This window comes from Hyla sarda, chromosome 2 (genome assembly GCF_029499605.1).
Source record: "Hyla sarda isolate aHylSar1 chromosome 2, aHylSar1.hap1, whole genome shotgun sequence".
NCBI classification, from domain to species: domain Eukaryota; kingdom Metazoa; phylum Chordata; class Amphibia; order Anura; family Hylidae; genus Hyla; species Hyla sarda.
In genome coordinates this window covers 51955952-51983845 of record NC_079190.1, presented here as the reverse complement: position 1 = coordinate 51983845, position 27894 = coordinate 51955952, and the positions used below count along the sequence as shown (strand labels likewise).

Genomic DNA, 27894 nt, shown 5'->3' with positions numbered 1-27894 from the left:
CCTACGCTATTTGCGTAGTACTGCGCATGCACAGTACTACATTAGCTGCGCGCGAGGCTTTTAAATCTGTTCCAGTACCCTGAGAGCTGACAGGGACGGGGAACAGAGCCGCGCTCGGCATTCTTGTGACACTGCTAGTGGGCACAGGGACCCCGCTAGCGGTGATGGTAGCGCTCGCGGGAGGCACATTTGACACCGCTAGTGGGCACAGGGACCCCGCTAGCGGTGATGTAATGATCGCGCTCGCGGGGGGCACATTTGACACCACTAGTGGGCACATGGATCCCGCTAGCGGTGGGGACACTGGCTGACAGGCGCAGCGGGGGGACACAGTAAATGGATTAGCTTCTGTGGCCCGATTCCGCTCTCGGAATCGGGCCAGAGAAGCTCACCGGGACAAGTGAGGGCGCCGCGCTGGGCTCTACAATTCATCCGGGGGAGGGGCCCGACTGATATAGCGGTATGGGCAAAAATCCATACCGTGGGAGAAAAAAAAACGGTATCCGGTTCATACCGGTATACCGCCCAGCACTATTATCTTGAGGTCCCATCCCCCCATCTATACAGAACATGTGCCCGTCCACTAAGTCCATTGTAATGTATGCTGTTGCTATATCATTGTACACACAGGACTTATTATCAATTAGATCTAATAGTGTGTTTGTGAATCATCCCATAAGAAAGACCCTAGTGACAAGTGACATGGATCCAAAGTCAGCTCAAAATGAATTTACCTTCTGCTAAATCTTTAAAGACTACCTGTCATGATCTTGTAAATGTTATAATCCTCCCATCATGATAAACCACCCCCTGCCTTTATTTTTATTATTTTTTACCTTTCTACCTTGATATTGCTCTGTATTTTCTGCTCATTCTAAGTCAGATTCATAGACTGGGAAGGGGCGTTCCCCAGCACGCTTGACATAATCTGCAGCCATAAAGGGGAGAACTTCCTCCCTCACTCTGCTACACACAGCCCAAAGCAGTTCAGAGGGATGAGCTATGATTGCCCCCCCCCCCCCCCCTCAGCACTTCAGATGGCATTTCCTGAATTTGGACTTCTGTCAGAAGTCTGTGCAAGAGATAGTTGGAAATGTGCTCCGGACAAGCAGGGAGACACCTAGTGGCAGCTTTTTTAAACACAAATAAAAGATAGAAAACGTCATTTAAAAAAAAAAAACTAAGTCAATTAGAATTTTTTTTATTTACCATAAGGAGTGCAATAGCAAAAATGTGTTTAAATGAATGCCCATTTAAGGACCAATATTTTGTAGGAGCTTAGGGCCTATCTGAGGATCCTCCTGTGGACCAGGATCTACTGGGCCAGGATGTTCTTCTTAGGCCAGACCAAGCCAAATTTTAGCTTTTTGTATTAAAAATGATGGAGTCCTCATCACTAAGAGAACATTATCATTTTCAATCATCTCTAGCACAACACTGTTGAGCTTTAGTAAAATTTTTGGAAATAAGTGGAATTTAGAACCATTGGAAAACAACTTCCTCTAAAAGGAAGAACACAAGACTATATAAATGGTTAGTGAGTGATAGCTTTCGTACCTTTGGAGAAGAGCTAATTTACATATTTTTTTCCCATGAAGCATTGCCTAATAACACGTCTCCACAACTGCGGATCTCTTTAGTCAGTAGCCCCAGAAGAGTTAGAAACACACTTTTGGGTTTTGCTCATATTTAAACCCATCGCCCATTTTCTACTAAGACCAGAGCTATCTTTATGGCCACTGTAATTGAATTTTATTGTTGGCAATTATTCATATCATGTCTTGTGTTTATATGGTTATGGTTATTGGTTATACACTATATATGTTGTCCATATTATTGATTTTTTTTTTAAGACGTCAGGCATAATGTACAGGTAAATAAAAACATTAAGCTGCCCCATATATGAAGCACATAAGTGTGCACATTATTCTGTATTTTCTATTACAATGTAATTGGGTTCTGCAGATGAAGGAGCGCTAGTAAAAGGAGCAAGAAAGCTGGGCTACACATTCAACGGCAGAACCCCAGACTCCGTCATTATAGATGCAGTAAGTGCAAGTATTTTGTTTTATTTTATTGACCCATCTTTTTTTTTTGCACACAATATGGCAGCATTTTATTTTTAATTTCTTACATCCAGCACCCAGAAAGTCTTAATAAAGTGGTACTTTTCTATTAATATCCAACAGTTTGGATTATTTTGTAATCTGCTCTAGCTCTGGTCATATTGATTTTGGATAAAAGGAAGTTTACTGTGTTTACATGATCCCTCTCACAGAAGTCTATGAAGCTGTGATAGTCTATGTTCACACTGAGGAAAATGTGGGAAATGTCCACCTGGAAAACACAGGTGGATATTCTGCACATTTGCATGTTCTGTTAGTGCTAGGACCGCTCAGAAATGTGGCACCTCTATAGACAGCAATGCATTTTCAAGTGAAAAAATAGAAATAATAGAAACAGGTTCATTGTTTGAAGCCGAAATCGGGATGTTTCAGCCATGGAAATTCTGCCGTGTGCATGGTGCAGCAGAATCCAACTGAAATCAATGGGACTCTGCTGCAACGGAATTTCCGAGCAGAATATTTCTGCTCGGAAATTCTGCCGAGTGAACATGGCTATATAAGGAGTTGTTTGTTCAGAGCTTAAAGAGTACCTATCATCAACTAAACTGTTCCTAATCCCCCCTCCCCATCTGTCCCTGACTCTCACTGACTCTATCCCTGTCTTCATTTGTACCCCAAACTGCCTATAAATAATATTTTTTCATCCCCTGTGGATGCTCAAATTCCTGCCGGGAGCTAGGGAGGAAGTCATCTGATGCCTGCCGGGGCTCACTTCCGCCCTTCTTCCTCTTCACACAGATATACTGTGTATATATATATATATATATATATATATATATATATATATATATATACATATAATGCCTATTACCTTGCTGCTCCCTGCTGAAGACCTCTATCAGACTTAGGAGAGGCAGACACGATCCTTTTCTGTGCAGCCGTGCGCTACACTGACATTTGGCCAGCCCACGCCAGCTCTCCTTGCAAGGGGAGCAGCCTGATGACGCGGCTGGACAGGTCAGGAGTGCCGTGCTGTGGTCACATCGCTTGCTCCCACCTGTCTAATTGACAGGCGGGGAGCTGTGCTCTTCAGTGTCTGGCTGCACTGAGATTTCGGACTCGTGTGGCCAGGCCGGCATGAATCCGAAATCTATGCGCCGGGGCATGTAGGGAGACCCCTAGTGGTCATTTTTTTTAAATTAAAAAAATAAATAAAAAATATACATTTTTGTTAATCACATGTAATTAGAAAGTTGTTTCTAATACATTGATTAATAAAATATGAAAAGTTTTTTTTGGTGATAGGTACTCTTTAAACTTGTCTGAGGCATGGAGGAACAACAGCTCTGCAGGGTTAGGTATATTCATTATGACACTGTGAGGCAATGTGCCACTTTTTTGGTCTGCATTTTCAACCTCAAAAAATAGATTTTTTTCTATGTAAAAAATGGCTGATGTCTTCATCCAAAAAAAAAATGTTGTAAAAAGCTGAACACTTTTTTTCAACTACACTTGTACAAGGTTGCAAAATGTTTCCGAATGAGAAGTACCTTCCGCTTTTCCACTGAGTTCAATAGGACTCAATAATGAAAAAAATTTAATTTTTGAGGTGTTTTGAGCTACAAAATTGCTGTTTTATCACAAATGGCTGCCATTCATCCGCAAACCACACTGCTAACTGTGTCAGTGAAGTCAGCTGCCAAATCAACTGCAATCATGTACATGCATGGACTGGCATGGACCCTTTCAATCCTATGACCTGACCATAGTCACCTAGTGACTACATTCAAGTCATTTTCCAAGCATATTTGACTTTAAGAATGGAAAATCATGTTTTTTTTTCAGTCTGATTCAAATGTCGGATACCAATGGAAAATATCCCATAAGTAGTCACTAGCTGACATCGCTCAGGTCATAGTATTAAATAGGGTCTGTGCTGGTCCATGCATGGATACGATTACATACAATGTTGAGCGTTAGAATTCATAGCCATGCAACAGATGCACAAATTGTGATGTGAATGCACCATAAATGTTTACTGTCAATGGCTGCAAAGTTTTCAATGAAACAGCAGTTTGTAGTGGATCTACCAAATTGATTGTACAGCACTGCGGAATCTGTGTGCACTATATAAAATAAAAGAATTATCTGCCGGCAGGAATACAGGGGTGTAAATAAGTCCATGGCTTGATAGGGTTAATCATCAGGATTTTGGACATACTTTTTTTTTTTTTTATCTCCATAGTCCTTTCCAATGCAGATATATTTTTGTTATTATGCAAATGAGACTCAAGTGCCATGGGGGCATTCCTCTACATGGCAAGAGCCCAGGTAAGTCCAGCCCATCTCCTCTTTATCTCTGTCCCCATTCTGCTTGCATCCACCTACCCAGTTAGACTGACAGCCACTAGATAAAGGGGACATGGGCTGGACCCAGGCTTTTGCTGTGATGAAAAAACGTCCCCTGGGGCACTTGAACATCATTTGCATAACAACTTAAAAGGCTTATATTTCGCTACTGGAAAGAACTATGAAGATAAAAACGATATGTCTGGAATCCTGATCACTAGCCCTGTCTAGCCCTATTGTGCTCATTTACATTCCCATTGCCTGCTAACAGGCCCACTTTAATGCACGGCCATTGACAACTAAACTGTTTGCAGCGGGAGTCAAGTTGTCTGCCATGTCTGTCACCCACACTTGATTGCCAGTCTTAAAGGAGTACTGTAGTGCTTAACAATTTATCCCCCAACTAAAAAAAAGGGGATAAGTGTCTGATCAAGGGGAGTGTGACCGCTGGGACCCCCCAATCCCCTGTATGGTGCCCCGACTCTCCTCGTGAATGGAATGGTGTAGCCCCCTCCCCGCACAAAGCGGAGGCCGAGATGCCCCCTCCATGCATCCCGGAGATACAGCATTCGTCTATCTCTGGCTCTCACATAGAGATACATGGAGAGGGCGTTTTGACCACCTTTTCATCACAGAGCGGAGATTGCTTCATGTATGAGGAGAGCTGGGCAGGAGATCGGACCCCCCCCCCCCAACAACCCCCCCCCCCCCCCCCCGCCATCAGACATTTATCCCCTAAAAAAAAATGTATAGCACTACAGTGTTCCTTTAAAGGGGTTATCCAGGAAAAAAAAATGTCTTTATATCAACTGGCTTTAGAAAGTAAAACAGATTTTTAAATTACTTCTATTAAAAAATCTTAATCCTTTCAATAATTATCAGCTGCTGAAGTTGAGTTGTTGTTTTCTATCTGGCAACAGTGCTCTTTGCTGACATCTCTGCTTGTCTTGGGAACTGCACAGAGTAGAAGAGGTTTGCTATGGGGATTTGCTTCTAAACTGGGTGGTACCCGAGACAGGTGTCATCAGAGAGCACTTAGACAGAAGAGAACAACTCAACTTCAGCAGCTCATAAGTACTGTAAGGATTAAGATTTTTTAATAGAAGTAATTTACAAATCTAGTGATGGTAGTGGATGAGATCTCAAGGACTGGGGAATAAAGGGTGTGAAGTGGCTGGAATAAAAGATGATGCAGGGAGTTGAATGAATGAGTGGATACAAAGTGATGGATGCAAATATAGATAGTGCGGCTTAGAGAATGACTCGGAGGATGTGTGATGCTTATTAGATGCAAGGCTGGTGATCAAGTATGGAAAGATAGAGAGGTAGATGTATAGTGTATATGTATAGTGTATGTATAGTGTATATGTATAGTGCATGTATAGTGTATATGTATAGTGCATGTATAGTGTATATGTATAGTGTATGTATAGTGTATATGTATAGTGTATGTATAGTATATATGTATAGTGTATATGTATAGTGTATGTATAGTGTATGTATAGTGTATATGTATAGTGTATATGCAAATGAATGGTGACTGTTGTGTGTATGTCTACTATGTTGCAATGAATGTATCAGGTGTTGCTGAACTAACTACTGCAATAGATGTGTGGATAAAATAGATGTACTAAATGTCCAGGGTACAACACATTTATTAATCAAATAAAAACAAAATAATTGTTAAGTCAATTTAAACAGGTAGAAATGTGGAGTAAGGGTGCAGGGCCCTTACACTCTTTCCCACCTGTTATAATTAAAAGGTACAGATGGATATATAAAAAGATGTGAAATAAAACACACAGTATATGTGATTAGATGACAAAACACTCTCAGTTTGAAAGTTCAGTGGTGGTTAGAGGCAGATCCACTTATGTGTACTTGCAACCTCTGGAGACCCCCAGTCTGGGGCCCACCGTTGCAGGAAAAACAGAGGTACGGCTCGGCCGTTTTTAAATAAAGTACAGTGGTGGGGATAAATAACAAGTCACTTAGTCCGTAGGTTCAGGGGTATAGATAACAATGTCTCTACTGAAGGTAAAGTTAGATGGTTCCTGCATACACAGCGCAGCGGCTGTGCAATAGTGCAAATGAATTGGTGGCTCGGCGGCCGTAAAAATAAAGTCTTCGGTACTGTGTACCGCTTACCCGTCCTGTGGGCAGGTGGAGCGAGGCTCTGCGAGATGGGGTCCCGATGTCCTGGCGGTGCGGTCTGTCTGCCGATAGGCCGGTCGCCTAGTCCGTGCGCTGGATTTGTCGGTCTCTGTCTCTGAAGGGGTCTCGGTCTTTGTGATAATGTTGGTAATGCTCGGTGCTCCTTGGTGATAGCCGTGGAGCGCTCTGCGATAGCTGTAGGTGGTGACTTGAGATTGTGAACGTGGGGTATCTGGTGGTGGTCTCTGGAGAGGTGTGTCAAGTGTGTCAGTGATGATCACTGAGGAAGGACTACGATAGTCCGAAACGCGTCTGATTACTCTCACACTGCCTGACACACCTCTCCAGAGACCACCACCAGATACCCCACGTTCACAATCTCAAGTCACCACCTACAGCTATCGCAGAGCGCTCCACGGCTATCACCAAGGAGCACCGAGCATTACCAACATTGTCACAAAGACCGAGACCCCTTTAGAGACAGAGACCGACAAATCCAGCGCACGGACTAGGCGACCGGCCTATCGGCAGACAGACCGCACCGCCAGGACATCGGGACCCCATCTCGCAGAGCCTCGCTCCACCTGCCCACAGGACGGGTAAGCGGTAATTATAAGAGGTGGGAAAGAGTGGAAGGGCCCTGCCCTCTTACTCCAAATTTCTACCTAACTGTTTAAATTGACTTAACAATTATTTGGTTTTTATTTGATTAATAAATGTGTTGTACCCTGGACATTTAGTACATCAATTTTATTCACACATCTATTGCAGTAGTTATTTCAGCAACACCTGATTCATTTTGCAACATAGTAGACATACACACAACAGTCACCATTCATTTGCATATACACTATACATATACACTATACATATACACTATACATATACACTATACACATACACTATACATATACACTATACATACACTATACACATACACTATACATACACTATACACATACACTGTACATACACTATACATATACACTATACATACACTATACATACACTATACATACACTATACACACACTATACATACACTATACATATACACTATACATACACTATACACATACACTATACATATACACTATACATACACTATACACATACACTATACATACACTATACACATACACTGTACATACACTATACATATACACTATACATACACTATACATACACTATACATACACTATACACACACTATACATACACTATACATATACACTATACATACACTATACACATACACTGTACATACACTATACATACACTATACATACACTATACACACACTATACATACACTATACATATACACTATACATACACTATACATACACTATACATATACACTATACACATACACTATACACATACACTATACACATACACTATACACATACACTATACATACACTATACACATACACTATACATACACTATACATATACACTATACATATACACTATACATACGCTATACACACACTATACATACACTATACATATACACTATACATATACACTATACACACACTATACACACACTATACATACACTATACATATACACTATACATATACACTATACATATACACTATACACATACACTATACATATACACTATACATATACACTATACATATACACTATACATACACTATACATATACACTATACATACACTATACATACACTATACATATACACTATACATATACACTATACATATACACTATACATACACTATACATACACTATACATACACTATACACACACTATACATACACTATACATATACACTATACATACACTATACACATACACTATACATATACACTATACATACACTATACACATACACTATACATACACTATACACATACACTGTACATACACTATACATATACACTATACATACACTATACATACACTATACATACACTATACACACACTATACATACACTATACATATACACTATACATACACTATACACATACACTGTACATACACTATACATACACTATACATACACTATACACACACTATACATACACTATACATATACACTATACATACACTATACATACACTATACACATACACTATACACATACACTATACACATACACTATACACATACACTATACACATACACTATACATACACTATACACATACACTATACATACACTATACATATACACTATACATATACACTATACATACGCTATACACACACTATACATACACTATACATATACACTATACATATACACTATACACACACTATACACACACTATACATACACTATACATATACACTATACATATACACTATACATATACACTATACACATACACTATACATATACACTATACATATACACTATACATACACTATACATATACACTATACATACACTATACATACACTATACATATACACTATACATATACACTATACATATACACTATACATATACACTATACATATACACGATACATATACACGATACATATACACTATACACATACACATACACTATACACATACACTGTACACATACACTATACATCTACCTCTCTATCTTTCCATACTTGATCACCAGCCTTGCATCTAATAAGCATCACACATCCTCCGAGTCATTCTCTAAGCCGCACTATCTATATTCGCATCCATCACTCTGTATCCATTCAACTCCCTGCATCATCTTTTATTCCAGCCACTTCACACCCTTTATTTCCCAGTCCTTGAGATCTCATCCACTACCATCACTACTTTTCCTTTAATTTCAAGGTGGTCTGAGGATTCCACCAGGATAGAGATCTCGGACAATACATACTAAGCAGATTGAGTACCTCCAACTCAGCTTTTTAATTTACAAATCTGTTTAACTTTCTGGAGTCCGTTGATATATATATGAAAAAAAAGTTGTTTTTTTCCTGGATAACCCCTTTAAAGGGGTACTCCGGTGAAAACCTTTTTTCTTTTAAATCAACTGGTGCCAGAAAGTTAAACATATTTGTAAATTACTTCTATTAAAAAAAATCTTAATCCTTCCAGTACTTATTAGCTGCTGAATGCCACAGAGGAAATTCCTTTCTTTTTGCAACACTGATGACATCACGAGCACAGTGCTCTCTGCTGACATCTCTGTCCATTTTAGGAACCATGCATAGCAGATGTATGCTAAGGACAGCATGGTGGCTTAGTGGTTAGCACTGCTGCCTTGCAGTGCTGGGGCCTTGGGTTCAAATCCCACTAAGGACAACAATAAATAAATAAAGACTTATTATTATTATAATAATGTCAGCAGAGAGCATTCCAAAAAGAAAAGAATTTCCTCTGTAGTATTCAGCAGCTAATAAGTACAGGAAGGATTAAGATTTTTAATAGAAGTAATTTACAAATCTGTTTAACTTTCCGGAGCCAGTTGATTTAAAAGAAAAACTTTTTTTTTTTTTACCGGAGTACCCCTTTAAGCTTTCAATGCTTTTTTTTTGTTTTTGTTTTGTTTTTTTGTTTTTTAAATCACTGAAAACATAGCCCCGCTGACAACAGTGTACTCTCTGTCATAGGCAGATATGGGGGCTCAATTGTTGCTTTTTTGACACATTCTAATAATTGAGTCAAAAAGTTCTGATCTCAAGGACAGAGACCACTATGAGCCTATCGTCCACTGGAGCTCAGGGTTCCCAACCAGTGTGCCTCCAGCTGTTGCATAACTACAACTCCCAGCATGCCCGGACAGCCAAAGGCTGTCCGGGCATGCTGGGAGTTGTAGTTTTGCAACAGCTGGAGGCACACTGGTTGGGAAACACTGCTCTAGGTGTTAATAGGAACAAGTGCCTATAGAGTGATTTTCTATTCTGTCCACTAGATGGCAGTCTTACCCCAATTACATCTATTGCTTGGAAGGATAAAAAAAGAGGCTAACAATTTTTTTTTTTCATAGATGGGGACCGAAAAGAGCTTTGAACTCCTAAATGTCCTGGAATTCTCAAGGTAACTTTAGCCGGCGCTTATCATTCGTGTAATTGCATATCTCGCCCATGCAGAGTGTTTATCTTATCTGTTAGTTCAATCAATATTCCGCTCCATAATGTATATTATTAAACCATTATTTGATCATTGAGAGGGGAGCTGTGTATCGGTTCTCCTATCCCCCCTCTCATCACTAAGGAAAATATTTCCAGCATATGAAAGAGAACAGAGTATCCTTTACACCTCTTATGTTCAAGGAAAATAAACTTCAAGAGGGGAAATAATGAAGCGATTTATTATTACGTTCCTAGGTGAATTATTATTTCCTATTTTGGAATTCTGATGTATCAGAGGGACTTTTAGAAGGGGGGGAATTTGTTCGGTTGCTGCAGGATCCTATGTTCATGGATGGAATGACTGAAAGGAATTAATAATAAAGAAAAAATTATAATAAAAACGCAAAGAAAAAAAAAGTTTTCCCAGTAATACCATATTTAGGGATTTCTGGTGTCCAAGAAATGTGTTAATAGTTAAAGGGTTTCATCCCAAGATTAAAGGGGTACTCTGGTGCTAAACATCTTATCGTAGCCGTCACGCCTCCTTCCATAGGCCTGAATGGAGGGGGTGTGGCGGCTGTAGTTGACAGTCATCCGGCACAGAGCAGAGTTTGCTCCGTGCACGGATGACTGGAGTGCCACACCAGCGATCCCCAGTGGCGGGATCCCCTAGATCTAACATCTTATCCCCTATCCTTTTGATAGAGGATAAGATGTTTTGTGCCGGAGTACCCCTTTAAAGGGGTTATCCAACATAAGGGGACTTTAGTAATTACCTGCCAGACAGTAAAGAACATACTTAGGAAGGATCCGTGCCTGTCTTGGGGCTAAATGGCTGTGTTGTGAGTCCACCATAAAGCTGCTGCTTTCTTTTTGTGAAATGGCTATTTCCTGTTGGAGTTTCCTCCCTCCAACTACAAGTCCCAGGATTCCTTGTTTGTAAGTGTGAGGACACTTTTCTCCCTTGCACACATCGGGCACTCTACTCATTACAATACAGCTAGACTCCCTTCCTGTGGTCGCTTCACCCATTGAAGCAGACAGGCTCCCTCTGAACACCTGACTAGCAATGAAATGTCTCAGAACGCACTGCAACCTGGGAAAACCTGAGATGACACTCATTTTGTATGCTGTTAAAAATAAACATAGGGGCAAAGATCACGTAAGATTTGGGAGACCAGCCACCAAACACAGGTACAGACACTAAATTATGAACTACCCTAACGTTACTGCCCCTGTAACACAGTCAAATAAAAAAAAAATTAAAAAAACTGAAATACCCCTTGGTTAAGTTTCCTTCTCCTAAGGTTCTACTTTTCAAAAATGCCCCAAAAAATGCTACAAATGCTGCATGGCATTTTTTTATTGTGTGTGAAGGAACATTGCGGCCAGATGTTAGCTGAGAGTCTATAGGGATTTATGAAACACCAAACCCACTAGGCGTTCTTCCTTAGGTTCAGTGGCAGTTTTACTAAATCTTGGTGTTTCCCTCCCATAGAAGTCTATGGGAGAAAAAAAAGGCCATAAAACATGTCATGTGTATTTAGCATAGTTTTTTTTTATTTATTTTTTCAGTGTCCCCCCCCCCCCCTTGAGTCACATGACTTGTCATGATTAAAATGCATGAAGTAGAAAAATAGGCTAAAACTCACTATTTTTGAAAAAAAAAAAAAAAATGCATTTTGAAAGTGCAAAATGACAGGGCAGTTTATAGTGGTGCTTTTTTTTCTTCCTTTTTTGTTGTGTTTTTCAGGTAAAAAAAAAAAATTGGGGAAATTTAGCCTAAACCTTAACCCCTAATAACAGTTTGGGGCATATTTAACTGATTGGGGTGGGGGGGGTTTACAACCACTGAGACCCCCGCTAATCATGAGAACAGAGGTCAGTTGTCTACTGAGTGAATGGAGTGGCAGAGTGGTCATGGTTGGCTTATGTCATATATATATATATATATATATATATATGTATATATTATATTATATTTATATATATATATATATATATAGGACTTCTTATAGGAGTGTTGCCAGGTTCAGTGCTTGACAATGTCTGGAAGTCCCATAGAGCAGGGATGAACCTACAGCCAATCATGCATGCTGCTCCATTCACTGGGGGGACAACTGACTTACATTCTTATGATAAGTTGGAGTCCCAGCAGTCATTAACCCACAGATCAGCCAGCTATTTCCTTTCCTGTTGATTGGGGATAACTTTTTAAACTTTAAGACTTTTAAAAGGATAGTCCAGCACAAAAAAAAAAAAAACTATTGCTATCTATTTCATGCTAACATTTTGTCTACAGTTCCTATGTAGACCTATGTGGCTCATGCATGATTCTGTATGCAATATATTTAGGGTAATGTGGCAGCAAATTGCCCGTTCTAGGTGATGGCTATGGCTTTAAAGAGGTTGTACAGGATTAACAAACACGGTGTATACACAGGTCATAGGAGCAGGTAACAAAACGACGTTCTCTCTTCTACAAACCATGGACCATTTTTTGGTAACGCAGTGACATTCAGTCTACTCAAGCCTTCTTCTCCACTTTTAGGCCATTTTCCCACTGGTGTCATACAAGAACAATTTTCATCAATATTACAGCCACAAGGCTTTTCTTACCATAGGTCTAATGGCTCAGACTGACATTTTTTTCTTTTTAAAGACAGGAGTCCCAGGACCTGTACATACTTAACAGTAAGGCTAGGTTCAGACTACGGAATTTCCGCCGGAATTTTCGCTTACAAATTTCCGGCAGAAATTCCGCTTACTATAATGCATAGTATAGTGAATGGTTTTCCGTTCACAAATTCACACTTCGGAATTTGTGAAGCGGAAAATCCGGATGAAAAATCCGCTAGAAAATTTCCACCTGAAGAAAGGGGTTGCTCTTTCTTCAGGCGGAAATCCTAGCTTAACACATAGCGGTCTATAGGAGACTGCAGTGTCCGCGTGGTCCTAGCGCCGACTAATTCAGTCGGCGCAGGCGGAACTCAGAATCTCCGGGCGGAAATTTTCTGCCCGGAGATTCCGTAGTCTGAACCTAGCCTAAGGCTTACTTCCGGGGCCTGACACACTCACCAGACCTGGTGATCTGTCTAGTGAATGTTTACCGAGCACCAAGGTTGTATGACTTTTTTTTTCGTTCTGCATTTCATTAAAATGGTCCATGGTTTGTAGAAGAGAGAACATCATTGTGTTACCTGCTCCTATGATCTGTGTATACATGGTGCTCTTTACGGAGGAAGGTCACCATGTTTATTAATCCTATACAACCTCTTTAAAGTCATAGCCATATGACATCACCTAGAACCGGCAATTTGCAGCCACATTACTCTAAATATATTGCATACAGAATCAAGAACGCGAATAAATGCTTTCCTGCGTCCTCATTAATCCCACAACCAGGCCAGGCTTCCCGAACCAGAAAACCTCATTTCCATCACCTTTAATGTCTTCTAGAAAAGCAACTAATGAGAAGCCCACATCCAGGTCCTCCTGCCAAAAAAAAGTCATGAGCCATACTCGTCCACTGAGCCAAACTGCGCATTTGTAGAAAAAGGGAAGGTCATCTTGTTACTTGTGGCTCCGATCTGTGTAGTAAAGTCCTCCTAAGAAACTTGCATGAAAAACGTGAAATAATAACCCTCCATCTAATGGTCTATTTATGTCAGATGTGTACAATGACCTTTTTAGCTACAGTGCCCTTTGACTCTCTGAAATATGTATAGTAAAATCCTGGGGTTTGTTCCAGTGGTGGAAACATTAAATTGTAACTTTCAATTACTGCTGATACATTGCCTCCATGTGGATACGTAGATGATCTGAAGCAAAGTCAACTCTAAAAGATCTACAAAAACAGACCCCAAAATAGTCCTTTGTGCCCGTGAGGTCAGAGGTTAATAACTTGAGATCTGACGTTGCATCTGAGAGGCAGGTACATGGGGTCTTGGTGGCAGATTGAGCAGAGCTGGACAACGCTTTGATCTGATGGATGACGTATTTGGCCTTTTTTTTTTTTTAAAGAATGATTTATGTTTACTGTGCAAGTTTAAGAGAAAGTTTTACAACTTTTGAATATAATTTATTTTTTTAATTTCTCACTATTTTCAAGATCTGTGGTTGCTAATACAGTGCTCCCTCAACTTACAATGGCCTCAACATACAATCCTTTCAACATACAATGGTCTTTTCTGGACCATCGTAACTTGAAACCAGACTCAACATACAATGCTACAGACAGTCCAGATCTGTGATACCTGTCACAACTGGAGGAACTGACCAATCAGAATGGGCATTTTACTGGTAAATCACCTCTATTACTGAAGTACATGCACTGAATGGCTGTCTGGGAGCGCCCCCTACAGTACAGGGAGGAACTACAAGTTCTGTACTACTCCTTACCTGTGCCAGGGTTAGCTGCTCTTTTGGACACCAAGTAAGGGTGGCTCCATTTAGGACACTGTGTACTGTACAGGACCCTGAAGAAGTTCCTATCCTCTACATAGACCATTGTTTCCCAACCAGGGTGCCTCCAGCTGTTGCAAAACTACAACTTCCAGCATGCCCGGACAGCCAACGGCTGTCCGGGCATGCTGGAAGTTGTAGTTTTGCAACAGCTGGAGGCACCCTGGTTGGGAAACACTGACATAGACAGTGATTTACAGCTCCCAGCAGATCTTTCTTACTTTTATATATAAGGATTTGCTTTATCTATATTAGTTATCTACTTATTTTTCTTTAATTCTCACTTTTTCCTATTTTTGGATGACATTTTGGGGCTTCAGAACCAATTACCAGGTTTCCATAGAGTTATGGTCTCTACATACAATGGTTTCAACATACAATGGTCGTCTTGGAACCAATTAATATTGTAACTTGAGGGACCACTGTACCTTTAAAAACTTTTTTTTTTTTTATTATGGCATTGTACTTATTTTGGTATAAAAAATTGGTGTTAAGGAAAAAAGATGTGTTATTTAAAAAAATGATGCTCAGTCCCTGGAAACCAGTAACTTCAACCTCTTCAGTGCTATCACGCCAAGCATAAACAGCAAATGACATCAAGTGAAAAGAAGATAGCGGGGCACTCACCAGGTCCGGCCTGACGAAGCGCTCCGGCGCGTAAACGGTCCGTCGCCGTTCCCTGTACCGCCGCGTCCATTCCATCCTCCCCTGGATGTTTCCCGACTGATCGACATGATCAATAAAGAAGCCTTTTACTGACCTGGTGAGTGCTCCGCTATCTTCTTTTCACTTTATGTACCAAAGTGGGTACTTCTGTAAAAGACTGGACTGACTGCTCCTGTATAGTGGTGTATACACAGTGCAGTATGCATAGCTATGGACCTATCACTCACTGGGCTGCGTACGAGAGCACCACCTCCAGCAAATATACAAAAGGCTTCATAAGTGGTAATTAGAGATGAGCGAACTTACAGTAAATTCGATTCGTCACGAACTTCTCGGCTCGGCAGTTGATGACTTATCCTGCATAAATTAGTTCAGCTTTCCGGTGCTCCGGTGGGCTGGAAAAGGTGGATACAGTCCTAGGAGACTCTTTCCTAGGAATGTATCCACCTTTTCCAGCCCACCGGAGCACTGAAGGCTGAACTAATTTACGCAGGAAAAGTCAGCAACTGCCGAGACGAGAAGTTCGTGACGAATCGAATTTACTGTAAGTTCGCTCATCTCTAGTGGTAATGCATACAGCTCTGTTGTTTACCTTACAAATGCCGTACACATTCTCTGGACCAGGTGGGAGAGCGCCGGGCCCAGAGAACGTACTGTAGTAAGTGGCTGCCTATAAATCTGTACACTACATTGCAAGCTGCTCTATCTGGTTCACAGTGACATCTGATTACCTGATGATTCAGTCTCCAGCTCCTCTCTTTCTTCTCCTGAATGATCTTCTAAGCTGTTTCTGGTTGATCTTTGATTTGGTCATAAATTAGCTAAAAAGATTGTTCTGGAGATGAGCTGGATATCAAGCTGAATGGGATACACCAACCTATTTAAGTGCAGTGCAGTTGTGGTGTCCCAGTACAGTAGTTCCAGCTGCTGCCCATCAGAATTGTCAAATGCTGAGTTGCTACAGGTTTGCTGGAGATATGTTTAATGAATTTCAGGTAGTGGAGAAGCTTCCAAAATGTGTGTCTTTGAATTATGCTTTATATTCATGCATACACAGTGGAAAGGGTTAAAGTTTTCACATGCCTTGCATTACATTGTACATCTTAATGGTTGATTTGGTCACATACAGTCACCTAGCCCAGTGGTCTTCAACCTGCGGACCTCCCGATGTTGCAAAACTACAACTCCCAGCATGCCCGGACAGCGGGTTACACTGATGAAAGATTTCCTTTAAGACGTGTTACAATGTTTTAGTGGATGTCATATATCAGTTTAGATGTCAGGCTGTTTAGTTTACATAGGATTGCCCAAACCGGATACAATTGTAGCAAACTTTTAGCTGGGAAATGTGTTACAGTCTCTGGATGTTAATGACAATATTTTGGTGACAGCAAGCATTGTTCATTACAGCGGCCCCTCAAGTTACAATATTAATTGGTTCCAGGACGACCATTGTATGTTGAAACCATTGTATGTTGAGACCATAACTCTATGGAAACCTGGTAATTGGTTCTAAAGGCACCAAAATGTCATCCAAAGTTAGGAAAAAGTGAGAATTAGGGTACATTCCCACACGGCGTATTTGCTGCGTATTTGCTGCTGCGTATTTTATTTTCTCTGTTGAAGTCAATGGGTAGGAAAATACGCAGCACCAAATACGCAGCAAATACGCAGCAAAATACGCCGTGTGGGAACGTACCCTTAAAGAAAAATAAGTAGATAACTAATAAAGATATAGCAAGTCCTTATATAAAAGTAAGAAAGATCTGCTGGGAGCTGTAAATCACTGTCTATGTCAGGGTTTCCGAAGCAGGGAGCCTCAAACTGTTGCAAAACTACAACTCTCAGCATGCCCAGACAGCCAAAGGCTGTCCGGGCATGATGGGAGTTGTAGTTTTGCAACAGTTGGGGGCACCCTGCTTGGGAAGCACTGGTCTATGTAAAGGACAGGAGCTTCTTCGGGGTCCTGTACAGTGCACGCAATGTCCTAAAAAAAAGGAACATGGAGTCGCCCTCACCTGGTGTCCAGCAGCTAACCCTGGCCCAAAGAGTAGTACAGAACATGTAATACCTCCCTGTACTGTAGGGGGCACTACCAGACAGACAGTCAGTGCATACGCTTCAGTAATACAGGTGTTTTACCAGTGAATGCCCATTCTGATTGGTCAGTTCATTGACATGTTCACGGATCAGGACTGTCCATAACATTGTATGTTGAGTCTGGTTTCAACTTACAATGGTCCCGAAAAGACCATTGTATGTTGAAACTATTGTATGTTAAGGCCATTGTAAGTTGAGGGATCACTGTATATGTGTCACTAACATCATCGTCAATACTGACTTATTAGAACATTCTTGTTTTGTTTGTTTCAGCAACAGAAAAAGAATGTCTGTAATCGTCCGAACCCCATCAGGACATCTTAGACTCTACTGTAAAGGAGCGGTGAGTATTTCTCATGTACTAGTTGTAACTATTATGATATTTCTCTATATGATATGTGGTGTAACCTTATGGAGAACTATCAGAACAGTATTAATACTCCTATAGTGGACTACAGAGATATCATAGGGAATCTGGTTCCAGACAGTGACTTCTCTGGATTTGTCCCCATTTAAACATTTTCTGTTCCTTTAATTTGGCTTCTTAGTTTTAGCATAGGACCACTGGGCCTTATAACAATAAATGAAATCTCTATTTTAATTTCCTTTTCTATGTTGGATTTGGAAAGCTGACATCTGATTGGTGGTTAAGAGATCCAATGCTAACAATGAGATGCCAAAGTCCATAAGCCAGAAGTGTTGTCATAGGGAATTCTGCAAAGACAGCGCTGAAAATAGTTATCCTGTAACATCAACTGGGGATCAGAAAAAAATAATAATAATAAAAAAAAAAATATATATATATATATATTTTTTTTTTATATTAATGGTTTTGAGGGTCATAACTAAAGGGGTACTCCAGAGGAAAAATGTTTTTCAAATCAACTGGTGCCAGAAAGTTATACATATTTGTAAATTACTTCTATTTAAAAATCTTAATTCTTCCAGTACTTATCAGTTGCTGTATGCTCCTGAGGAATTTGTGTAGTTCTTTCCAGTCTGACTACAGTGCTCTTTGCTGCCACCTCTGTCCATGTCAGGAACTGTCCAGAGCAGGAGAGGTTTGCTATGGGGGTTTGCTCCTGCTCTAGACAGTTCCTGACATGGACAGAGGTGTCAGCAGGGAGCACTGTGGTCAGACTGGAAAGACGTACACAACTTCCTCTGAAGCATACAGCAGTTGATAAGTACTGGAAGGATTAAGATTTTTAAATAGAAGTGATATACAAATCCGTATAACTCTGTGTCACCAGTTTAATTTAAAAAAAAAGTACTCCTGTAAGTTACTATTAAAGTTATAGAGTTATGAAAAGGTCATATTGAAAGTGAAAAAAATATGTTGATCCAGGGACATAATCTGATCCACATGTGTGGTCACCAAGAATTGTATTCCCTTATTTATTTATTTAGCCTCACTTTGAAGACCCATGTATAGGAAAGGTTGAACATACATTGTTTTGGATTCATGGAATGCTCTGTTCACACTGTACATATTAGCCCTTCTCCAGAAGCCAGGCAGCTTACTCTATGGCAGTGGTTTCCAACCTGCGGACCTCCAGATGTTGCAAAACTACAACTCCCAGCATGCCCAGACAGCTGTTGGCTGTCCGGGCATGCTGGGAGTTGTAGTTTTGCAACATCTGGAGGTCCGCAGGTTGGAGACCACTGCTCTATGGTGTCACCTATAGGAGGTAGTGTCCCTGTAATTCAACGACCAACGCTTTAAAGAGCCTTTAAAGGGGTACTCCCGTAGAAAACTTTTTTTTTTTTTTAAATCAACTGGTGCCAGAAAGTTAAATATAAAATGTATTGGAAGAATTAAGATTTTTTAATAGAAGTCATTTACAAATCTGTTTAACTTTCTGGCACCAGTTGATAAAAAAAATAAAAAAAAAAAAAAAAAAAAGGTTTTCCACGGGAGTACCCCTTTAATCATGACTGGGTGGCTCCAGAGACTAAGCTTCATAATAAGAGTTATTTTGCATATTTTTCCCAGTGGAGATTGCATGGTCTATAAGGCTAGGTTCACACTACGGAATCTCTGGGCAGAATTTCTGCCAGAGATTTATCCAGCGGCACTAGGACCGCACAGACTGCATTGCCATCCCCATAGATGGCAATGCATTTTTGGTTGGATATTTTGGAGATCTGCTCAGAAATGCATTGACATCTATGGGGAAGGCAATGCAGTCCGCACAGTCCTAGTGCCGTCGGCTCGATCTCCAGCAGAAATTCTGCCCAGAAATTTCACAGTGTGAACCCAGCCTAAGACTCCACATGACTTTTGGTGCTCTCCTCAAGAAGAAACCTTCCCCTGCTCTGTTCAAACTAACATTGTGCTTTATGTACATCATTGAAATACATTGCTGGATACATTCAACAAATACCACCAGCACTAGTTGGATCCCTTAGACAGTGGGGTCAGTCAGGTTCCACCAAAGTGTTTATCATTTTGAAAGGGGAAAATAGAGCGGAACTCAGGCTTTAGAGAGATGCTTTAGAGAAGCTACAAGGACCATAGGTACCTGCAGTATGGAGATAAGGGGAGCAGGGGGAGGTGTTTTAGATGAATAATAATAATAGCGAAATTTACAATAGAGATGAGCGAACTTACAGTAAATTCGATTCGTCATGAACTTCTCGGCTCGGCAGTAGATGACTTATCCTGCGTAAATTAGTTCAGCTTTCCGGTGCTCCGGTGGGCTGGAAAAGGTGGATACAGTCCTAGGAAAGAGTCTCCTAGGACTGTATCCACCTTTTCCAGCCCACCGGAGCACCTGAAAGCTGAACTAATTTATGCAGGAAAAGTCATCAACCGCCGAGCCGAGAAGTTCGTGACGAATCGAATTTACTGTAAGTTCGCTCATCTCTAATTTACAATATTGAATTCTAAGAGCCTGAATAAATGTTTTCAGGTTTTTAAAAAAAGATATATCCTTTTTTTACCGTCATCTTGTGTACTTATGTCTCCTACAATTTTCCTAAGTAGTAAAATTCTCCGAGGTGATTAATTCCATGGTGAGTAAAAGGGGTTGTTCTGGAGAGTGTTATAATGTAAAATTAACATGACATCAAATCACATATTAAAAATAATGGAGGCTCCGGGGGAAGGTTTGTAAACGTGTTTCCCAGAAATGAGACCACATAATCCAACCTGCCCATTCCATCACAATTGTACGACACCACAAAGCATTGCATTACACTTACTCAGTGCGCTGCAGAGGTTTCCTTTAGGTGATTTATTACACCATTGGTTTAAGCACTTTTTCAGAGCCGCCTCTGGTTACAAAAATCATCATCAATGTTAATTCGGGAATAAAAAAATATATTGATTTTGGAAAAGTTGAGAATGTTCCTATAGATAAGTGGTGGGAGACTGAACTTGTAATTGGGCTCTCATGTCCAGAAGGGGTTTCTGTCATGTAATTTCAGAAGCATTGTTCAGTATTAGTCACACTGTACAATAAAACTCAAAAGAAACTGCAGAATAGACCAATATGGAGGTAAATGATCCTTATACTTGTGGTATCTTACACCATTCGCATCTGCATTTGGCTCCGCTGGGGGTGCCGGCCTAGTTTTCTGTTACTTTTGACAAGAAGAAATCACCCTGCAAGCATAAGAATAATGGAAACCCAATGTGAGGTCCATCTGGTAGTTCTCAAATCCGATGAGCATTACAAACCTTGTTTTATACTTTTAGTAAATAGAACATAGACAATTCTAATGCTCGGTTTTGAAACTCATAAAACAAATAACAGTCCTTGAAGTTGCATGCTAAAAACAGACCTTAAAGTAAGACTTACTGTTAATAAATAGCATAGACATTTGATAAAAAGATTATACAAAACAAGTCATTTTCGTATTAATACGACTGGTGAACCACAAGGTTCCTTGTGGTCAACTTAGAAGCGTAGTTAATAAAATATATTTATAAACTACAAATAGTTTGTAGCAATATTCAAATGGTTTGTTGCAATAGTTTATAAAAACTTTCAGAAGATTATGGATGAAAGAGAAAGGTAATAACTGTAGATACTCTCTGTATCAATTTCCTTGGTGTACCGTATATACTCGAGTATAAGCCGACCCGAATATAAGCCGAGGCCCCTAATTTCACCCCAAAATCCCAGGAAAAGTTATTGACTCGAGTATAAGCCTAGGGTGGGAAATACATCATCCCCCCCCCCGTCATCATCCAGACCCTCATCATCATCACCCTGTCATCATCCCCTTGTCATCATCCCACACCCCCCCTTCATCATGCCCTTGTCATCATCCCCACCCCCCTTCATCATCCCCTTGTCGTCATCCCCACCCCCTTCATCATCCCCTTGTCATCATCCCACACCCCCCCTTCATCATGCCCTTGTCATCATCCCCACCCCCCTTCATCATCCCCTTGTCATCATCCCCACCCCCCTTCATCATCCCCTTGTCGTCATCCCCACCCCCCTTCATCATCCCCTTGTCATCATCCCACACCCCCCCCCCCCCTTCATCATCCCACAACCCCCCCCTTCATCATCCTCTTGTCATCATCCTCTTGTGAACTATCCGCCCTCAGTGGTCTTCAACCTGCGGACCTCCAGAGGTTTCAAAACTACAACTCCCAGCAAGCCCGGGCAGCCATCGGCTGGGAGTTGTAGTTTTGAAACCTCTGGAGGTCCGCAGTGGTCTTTGACATCATCCAGCCCCCTCTCACCCCCTTTAGTTCTGTACAGTACTCGCCTCCGCTCGGCGCTGGTCCGGTGCTGCAGGACTGTCCGGTGGGGAGGTCGTCCGGTGGGATAGTGGTTCCGGGCTGCCATCTTCACCGGGGGCGCCTCTTCTCCGCGCTTCGGGCCCAGAATAGAGGCGTTGCCTTGACGATAATGCAGAAGGACGTTGGTAATGAACGTACCTCTGCGTCGTCGTCAAGGCAACGTGACTGTTGTAGGGCTGGGCCCGAAGCGCTTAGAAGAGGCCTCCCCGGTGAAGATAGCAGCCGGAACCACTATCCCACCGGACGACCTCCTCACCGGACAGTCCTGCAGCACCGGACTAGCGCTGAGCGGAGGCGAGTACTGTACAGAACTAAAGGGGGTGAGAGGGGGCTGGATGATGTCGAAGGCCGCAGTGGCTGCCTGGGCTTGCTGGGAGTTGTAGTTTTAAAACCTCTGGAGGTCCGCAGGTTGAAGACCACTGCGGGTGGAGAGTTCACTCGAGTATAAGCCGAGGGGGGTGTTTTCAGCACGAAAAATCGTGCTGAAAAACTCTGCTTATACTCGAGTATATACGGTAAGTATGCCCTGAAAATGAAAATGAGGATATTTCATTCAAGTTTAGACGTCCCGTTGTAAAGATTTTTCTTGGTGCTATGCACCACTCACCTGCGTGTAATCCCGATGTTTAAATATGACAAGGTCTGCGGCGGAGTACCAGAGGTCCCGTAAGGCTAGGTTTCCACTTGGGTTTTTTTCTGGCAGTTTTTGGATATCTGCCACTGCAGTTTTTGAGCCAAAGCCAGAAGTGTATTCAAAAGGAATAGGACATATAAAGGAAGGACTTACACTTCTCCTCCCTTATGGATCCACTTCTGACTTTGGCTCAAAAACTGCAGTTGCAGATATCCAAAAACTGCCAGAAAAAAAACCAAAGTGGAATCCTAGCCTAATGACAATGCCCCGCTCTAGCAGTTGGAGTGGCTATGCACAGCAAGTATAGCAGTACAAGGCAGGCATGCAAGCACTTCTAGGGTCTCTGGTGTTGTGTCTCTGTAGAAGCCACAATAAACCACAAGGGTAATATATACAGACAAAGGGACCAGTTTCCCAGTGGCACAGAAGAAGTAACAATGAAGTTTCTTTAAAAGTAAAACGTAACCTTTATTAATTACACAATCAAAATATATACAGTGATCCCTCAACTTACAATGGCTTCAACATACAATAGTTTCAACATACAATGGTCTTTTCTGGACCAATGTAAGTTGAAACCAGACTCAACATACAATGTACAGACAGTCCAGATCTGTGAAACATGTCACAACGGGAGGAACGGACCAATTAGAATGGGCATTTTACTGGTAAAACCCCTGTATTACTGAAGCGTATGCACTGACTGATATCTGGTAGCGCCCCCTACAGTACAGGGAGGAACTACATGTTCTGTACACTTTACCTGTACCAGAATTAGCTGCTCCTTTGGACACCAGGTAAGGGCGACTCCATGTTACTTTTTTTAGGACATTGCCTGTACTGTACAGGACCCCGAAGAAGCTCCTGTCCTCTACATAGACCAGTGTTTCTCAAGCAGGGTGCCCCCAGCTGTTGCAAAACTACAACACCCATCATGCCGGACAGCCTTTGGCTGTCCGGGCATGCTGGGAGTTGTAGTTTTGCAACAGCTGGAGGTTCCCTGCTTGGGAAACACTGACAGTGATTTACAGCTCCCAGCAGATCTTTCTTACTTTTATATGTAAGGATTTGCTTTATCTGTATTAGTTATCTACTTATTTTTCTTTAATTTTTACTTTTTCCTATTTTTGGATGACATTTTGGTGCCTTTAGAACCAATTACCAGGTTTCCATAGCGTTCTGAACTCAACATACAATGGTTTCAACATACAATGGTCGTCCCAGAACCAATTAATATTGGTGCCTTATAGAGTCACTGTGCCTTATAGAGTCATTTAAAATTCTACTACCCAGCCTTTCCATGGCATCAATGGGGTAATGGGCAATACAACCATATAAGCCGTAGAATCCCACATAGAGGGACATGTGCTGTAATAATATTGCATTGTACCACAATTTGTGGTCCCTAAACCAAAACAACCTGAGACACAATGTTTAAATTGCTTCTCTGGAGAACACATCTTGTCCATGCATGATACAGTCGGTCTGTTGAATTTAATGGACGCCATGTAGGGCTTCCCTTCTCTTGTGGTGGCGCTGATGGATTTTCCCCATCTTTCAGGGAAATATAAACAGAATAGGCACAGGGAAGGACTTTTAGTCTAATAAATAGGTGGTCAAACTCCAAAGGACTTGATTAAAGGTACAAAATAGCGGCACTCCAAAGAAGTGTCATCATTTGCGTTTGTCTATGAGTGACATCATGTTTGACAAACAAAGTATAGATGTGCGAGTGGGATTGCACCTGCGCAGCACCAGAACCAGCTGAGCCTGCATCAATGGAAGTGACACGAGTCCAGCATTCTGAGAAGGTCCATAGAACTTCAACACTGGACTTTTCCAGGAAATTATAACTCTTGGAAAACGAAATAACTTTTATAAGACTAAATGAATCGAGGACTGGTTTATTAGATTTGGTAAATCTTCCTGTAGATTCCCTTTAAAGGGGTACTCCGCCCCTGGCATCTTATCCCCTATCCAAAGGATAGGGGATAAGATGTTAGATCGCCGCGGTGCCGCTGCTGGGGACCCCGGGGATCGCCGCTGTGGCACCCCGCCATCATTACTGCACAGAGCGAGTTCGCTCTGTGCGTAATGATGGGCGATACAGGGGCCGGAGCAGCGTGACGTCATGGCTCCGCCCCTCATGACATCACGGCCCGTCCCCTTAATGCAAGTCTATGGCAGGGGGCGTGGCAACTCACGCCCCTTCCCATAGCCACGCCCCTTCCCATAGACTTGTATTGACGGGAGCGGGCCGTGATGTCATGGGGCGGAGCCGTGACGTAACGATGCTCCGGCCCCTGTATTGCCCGTCATTACGTGCAGAGCGATCTCGCTCTGCACAGTAATGATAGCGGGGTGCCGCAGCGATCCCCGGGGTCCCCAGGAGCAGGACCCCGGCGATCTGACATCTTATCCCCTATCCTTTAGGGGATAAGATGTCTACGGGCGGAGTAACCCTTTAAGGGGTTATCCACCATATTGTGATTTTAGTACGCACCTTCCAGACAGTAATGGACATGCTTAGGAAGGATCTGCACTTGTCTTGGGGCTAAATGGCTGTGTTGTGAGATTATCATAACATTGTGGCTATCTTTTTGTGAACTGGCTATTTCCTGTTGGAGTTCGTTCCCCCAAACTTCAAGTCCCATGATTCATTGTTTGTAAGTGTGAGGTCACTTTTCTTCCTCCCACACATCAGCCACCCCACCCATTAAAACACACTTGTGATCCTTTTCATGCAATAGACCAGTGTTTTCTAACCAGGATGCCTCCAGCTGTTTCAAAATTACAAATCTTGCAGAATGATCTCTTTCCCACCCAGCGGTCACTCCACCCATTGAAGCAGACAGGCTGCCTCTGATCACCGGACTAGTGATGTAATGTCTCAGGCCGCACTGCAACATGGGAAAAATTGAGACAATGCTAATTTTGTATGCTGTTAAAAATAAATAGTGGGGCAAAAATCACAGAATTGTGAGACCACCATGAAACACAGGTACAGACACCATATTATGAATTACACTAGCTTTACAGCCCCTGTAGCTTTGTCAAATAAAAAAAAATCCCAGAATACCCCTTTAACCCTACAGGACCCGGGTAATTGTTGTGGAACTGTAACAAGCCTTACAGCTGTGCTGAATAACACATGACCAGGACAGATTGTTTATATTCTGAAACTAAATAATGAAGGTTTCTATTAAAGTAAGAATAAATCTTGAGACTATGAGAAATTGCAAAGTGTATAACTAATACATCTACAGTGAATAACTTTATATTCTGACGTCAAAATTATAGAGCCCTGAAATAAATAAGGCAGGAATGACCACAGGTCCCATTTCCATAAAGCCTCCTTTCCTTATTAGAGGGATGATTTAGCGCATACGTTCTGGGGATCCTCAGACGCATGTAGCAGAACCAAGTTTCTAAGTGCATAGTGACTAATTTAGATGAATTGTTGGATGAAGTAGATTTTTCGCCTCTATTAGATAAGGATGTACATAATTTATTTTGCTTAGGAATCCCCACTTTTCTGAGATCCCATAGCCATGATAAAACATCTTTATGGGCCACCACCCCCACACATGTGATTATTATATGTGATTTATATGTAGGATTTATCCCCAGTGTCATAATGACTTATAAGTCCGTAGGCCTGATACAAACCAGAGGCAACATACCAAGAGGAACCCTTTTGTCTCTGTTTGTCTCCAAGACGAAGATAAAGATCACGTTTCCATTAAGTATGTTACACATTTATATATATCAAACTTTTCAGGGCACTTTCCCAAGCATGGCCTTTTATAATGCAATATATTAGCAGACTGTCACGTTAACATCCAGTGTGTGGACATTCCAGAATAGCCTTTCATTATGAAGTTCATAGTCTGATATTTTATGGTAAATGGAATTGTATATGATGAAGTAAGCTGAAAAGATACATTAAGCTTCTTGAAAGCATGCTGAATAAGATGTGACCATCTATGGTTAGATATATTGTTTACTGCAGAGCGGCAGAGTTATTCATTTCTAGACATGGAATAAATCAAGATGTCTATCTTCTACCACTGACGCCTACTATCACTCGATTACTCGGTGGTTTTCGCTTCACTTTTTTGTTGTCTAGGATTATCCCATAATTTCAAGTTATGCTGTATATAGAGGATAGGTAAGGAACTAATTCCCCTGTGTAAATGGAGCGGTGGACAAGTATGCACACTGCCTGCTATAGAAGTGGCGAAGATAGCCAAGAGCTTTACTTGGATATGTCTGTCAGTGCTATAAAGAGTGTGAATGGAGCCGCAGTGTGCACTAGACTGCTACACCTTTCACATTAGGGGACAAGGGATCCCTGTTCATGATCAGCAAGGGTCTAATCGCTGGAATACTTATCCATATGACTAGCTAATACATTTTATTCTTGGGATAATCCATTAAATTGGTGAGTACCCAATATCTAGGGTGGCCTGAGGAAGTGAATTTAAATGGGCACTGTCAGATTCAAAAAAAAATTATAAGTTGTAGATCTTGGCAAAACATTAACCTTTCTGATATACTTCATAAGAAAATGTTATTTTCTTTTTATAGAAATCATGGCTTATATAATCATGGCTTTGTCATAGCTGAAGCACAGGCATGGACAA

At 41.4% G+C, this 27894-nt stretch overlaps 1 protein-coding gene across 7 annotated transcripts in view; it reads left to right on the top strand.

Annotated features, from left to right (window-relative positions):
- Nucleotides 1-27894, top strand: part of ATP8A2 (ATPase phospholipid transporting 8A2) — a 955662-nt gene that overhangs the window by 375786 nt on the left and 551982 nt on the right. For all 7 annotated transcript variants that reach the window (XM_056561782.1, XM_056561783.1, XM_056561787.1 and 4 more), the window contains 3 exons: nucleotides 1966-2048; nucleotides 10535-10584; nucleotides 18123-18192. In XM_056561782.1, the coding sequence (XP_056417757.1) occupies nucleotides 1966-2048; nucleotides 10535-10584; nucleotides 18123-18192 (203 nt within the window). The remainder of the gene's footprint in view (nucleotides 1-1965; nucleotides 2049-10534; nucleotides 10585-18122; nucleotides 18193-27894) is intronic.